Source organism: Lycium ferocissimum, chromosome 12, assembly GCF_029784015.1.
Source record: "Lycium ferocissimum isolate CSIRO_LF1 chromosome 12, AGI_CSIRO_Lferr_CH_V1, whole genome shotgun sequence".
NCBI lineage: Eukaryota > Viridiplantae > Streptophyta > Magnoliopsida > Solanales > Solanaceae > Lycium > Lycium ferocissimum.
In genome coordinates this window covers 30,883,579-30,887,194 of record NC_081353.1, presented here as the reverse complement: position 1 = coordinate 30,887,194, position 3,616 = coordinate 30,883,579, and the positions used below count along the sequence as shown (strand labels likewise).

The window sequence follows — 3,616 nt, the reverse complement described above, 5'->3', positions numbered from 1 at the left end:
ATGTATTATACATATATTATACATCCGTCGATTATTTTTTGTTTGAAGTGGTCGGCTGTTCACCTCTATTGTGACATGTTTTCTCCCAATAATATGATCAATTGGTTCAATCAGATAGAGAGTGGGGCTATTCTTCTTTCCGAGAGACAAAGTTGTTCCTTTCACTGATCGAACCTCCTTTTGGGGGCCTTAGTCGACATGTTAGGAAGCTTGGATTGTCATTATTGGGCAATTTGCAGGATTGGCCTTTGCTGGGGGTGGTCTTTAATTTTTGGCCCTCAAAATGGTGGTCTTTAACTTTTGGCCTTCAGGCAGAATTTCGAACATGGACAGAATTGCGAAATTTTGCCTTACGTTTTTTTTTTTTTAAACTGAGCTGGGGTCGGAACCCACAATCTCGGGGTATCAGGCGAAGGGCAAAACTTAAAGACTACCAATTGGAAGGATAAAAATTAAAGACCGCCCCAAATGAAGGGCAATCCGCGCAAGAAAAAGGTCATTATTTAGGTTAATTCATTTGAAGAAATTGCATGGTTTTCCCTGCAAATGGGTTGGTCTTTAATATTTACCCTTCAAGTTAACTTTAGTAATGGCTTAACTAAAATTCTGCCCCATAAGACACAACTAAACTATACAAAAAGTTCTGCCGGATCCGGCATAACTTTAGTCAAGCCTTAAGCGCGCATATGACGGCTTCGGCATAACTTTCCCAAGTCTTGCCTTGTGAAATTATTTTTTATTTTTATGTTTGAGCCAGAGTTCTAACCCAAAATTTCAGGATTTCTACGCGAAGGACAAAACTTAAAGACCACAAATATGAGAGCCAAAATCTAAAGATCACCCCAAAAGAAGGTCAATCCGCGCAGAAAAAATGAAAGGAATTTGCTTTTCTCGAAGCCCGTTAAAAGCAAACGACAACTTAACATTTTTTTGCGCGGAGTGCCCTTCTTTTGGGGTGGTCTTTAAATTTTGCCCCTCATATTTGTGGTCTTTAAATTATGCCCCTCATATTGCCGGTCTTTAATTTTTGCTCTTCGCATTGCAACTTTGAGCTTTCGCGCTAAATAATGAGGTTCGAGTTCGAACTCCCGCTCAAGATAAATTAAAAAAAAAAATCGCAAGACAAGGTTTGGGTCGCGTGTATGGACCAAGATACTTTTGTTAAGGAATTACACATTTATACGGGACCCGATACTCATGCCTTATGGGCTTGGCATAAGTATGCCGGGTCCGCATAACTTTGATAATTCCTTCACAAAGTTATGCATGGGGCATACTTTTAATGGGCAAACTTTTATGCCGACCAAGATAACTTTGTGAAGGAATTATCAAAGTTATACGCCGACCGATACTTATGCCAAGTCGCCCATAAAGGCATAAAAGTATCTTACGGTCCGCATAGCTTTCGTAATTCCTTCACAAAGTTATCTGGGGGGCATACTTTTAATGGGCAAACTTTTATACGGATCCGCATAAACTTTGAATGAATTATCAAAGTTATGCGGGACCAGATACTTATGCCAAGTCTCATATAAGGCATAAGTATCGGTCCTAAGATAACTTTGGTAATTCCTTCAACAGTGTATCTTAGTTGGGGGCATAGCGAAATTTAAACTTGCCTTGCGAATTTTTTTTTTAAAATTTTGATCACCGCGCGTGGGTTCGAACGCTGGAACTATGGGTTTAGCCGAAAAAATTTAAAGATTTCAAATATGAGGGGCAAAATTTAAAAACCACCCCAAACGAAGGGCAATTCTGCGAATTGCCCACAACTTAATAGGACCTGGCCACTTTGATGACTGGCCCAAGTAATTTTGCCCAATGGAAACAAATACATCAAATGCTTATTTATCAATACTCAACATCATTTATTTCCAAACACGCAATCGTTTATTTATATATAGAGTCATTTTGACCACATACAAATTCTTTCCACCAGCACTTGATGATACTGCATCACTCACTAATTAATAACTTTTAATCAATTAAGCCAAACTAGCTCCCATATCCTAAATATAATTTAGGGAAAATCAACAATCATACGTACAAATGCAACTCAGAAATCCAGTTCCATAGTGTTTGCAACCTGGTGTGGGGTTACGGCCCTTATAGAGCCTGTTGCATGTTTCAATGCAACATTCTTTATCGCAAATGTGGTCACATGGACCCAAATTACCACCACATCTATTAGTTAATTCTAGCTTCTTCACCATCTCCATAGGAGCCAAGTTGCTATTTCCATTGCCAGCTACATTAATAAAAGAAATAGAGGTTAAAAAAAGGAAAAAATGACATAAATAAACTCTCACCCAAAAAATAGCAGACATATGTATAATATATACTAATAGATATGATATTAACGTATATTGGTTTATGATGTAAGTATTTCTTATCGAGCTGGCAAATAAATTGAAATGAAATGAAATGAAATACTTACGAGCTATGTTCGTATAAACTGTTGCAGTCTGTGGTGTAGCCAAAACTATAGAGAACAAAGTTCCAACAAAACCAATAATAATAAGAAGAATACTTTTAGGAATTGCCATTTCTCTTTTCTATAAATTGTTTACTTAATTCACTGATTCACTGATATATTATCAAAGCTAACCACTGCCTTTTATAATGTTTTTTAAGGTGTCCACTGACTAAAATATGGTAACCAGGTAAAAGAAATAAGGTAATTAATTTATTTTACATTTCTTGTCTTACTATATACAAATGCATTGCTAGAATCATGTTCCACTTTGTGATTGCATTATGATAAGACTGTATGCAATTACTAAATGTAAATAATTTTCTTAAGGCAGGTTAATTGTTGTTAGATATCACTTAAAATAGTAAGTTTATAAAGGACATAGTAAGTTTTTTCTATTAAGGTAAGGTTATTAGATTTCACTTGAGATATTAAGTTAATGAAGAATGCTGTTATTGTTACTTTACTGCAAAAGATTGAAATTTGTCCTCCAACTAATTGCAATTTAGAGTTTTCTGCCGGTAATACTTACTAGCACACTATGTTTAAAGCAGACTATAACCGTAACTAAGGTAATAAAAGTACCTAAAAATATATATCATGTATCCATTTATCTGATATACACACAAATATTTATCGAGCTCTATTAGCATGGACTGAGAGGTCACTTTATTCTGAAGGAAGCCAACGCAAAACAACAGAGGGAGAAAAGTACCCCTAATGTATGAATAATGGCTCACAAATATCATCCATCCACCAATTGATCTAAAATTATCCTCAACCTGTTTTTTTTGGCTCAAGAACACCCCTCAAACTAAAACCTTAAATCTAACTCTTTCCAATTTTAAAAAGTCAGGTGGCTTGTTATGATTGGCCATACACTACTAAAAAATCTCTATTTTTCCCACTGAATTTCCCACTGAAAAATGTTTAGTGGCTATTTCGCACTGAATGTCGGTGGAAAAACCTAAATAGTAGTATTTTCACACGGAAAAATTAGGAAGTTTCCCAGCGTATCAATGGGAACGTGTTTCCCACCATGCGTTCTCTCAGTGAGCTGGTTCGGTGGGAATGAGGTGGGAAAATCATATTTTATGGCACAAATTTCCTACTGAATGTCGGTGGGAAAAATCTCTATTTCTA

At 36.1% G+C, this 3,616-nt stretch overlaps 1 protein-coding gene across 1 annotated transcript; it reads right to left on the bottom strand.

Moving 5' to 3' along the window:
* Positions 1 to 1,967: 1,967 nt before the first annotated feature.
* Positions 1,968 to 2,579, bottom strand: LOC132040119 (uncharacterized). The gene is made up of 2 exons (XM_059430737.1): positions 2,438 to 2,579; positions 1,968 to 2,248 (listed from the first exon to the last, which is right to left on the bottom strand). The coding sequence occupies exons 1-2, from the start codon at positions 2,544 to 2,546 to the stop codon at positions 2,031 to 2,033; spliced, it is 327 nt and encodes a 108-aa protein (XP_059286720.1). The 5' UTR covers positions 2,547 to 2,579; the 3' UTR covers positions 1,968 to 2,030.
* Positions 2,580 to 3,616: the final 1,037 nt, after the last annotated feature.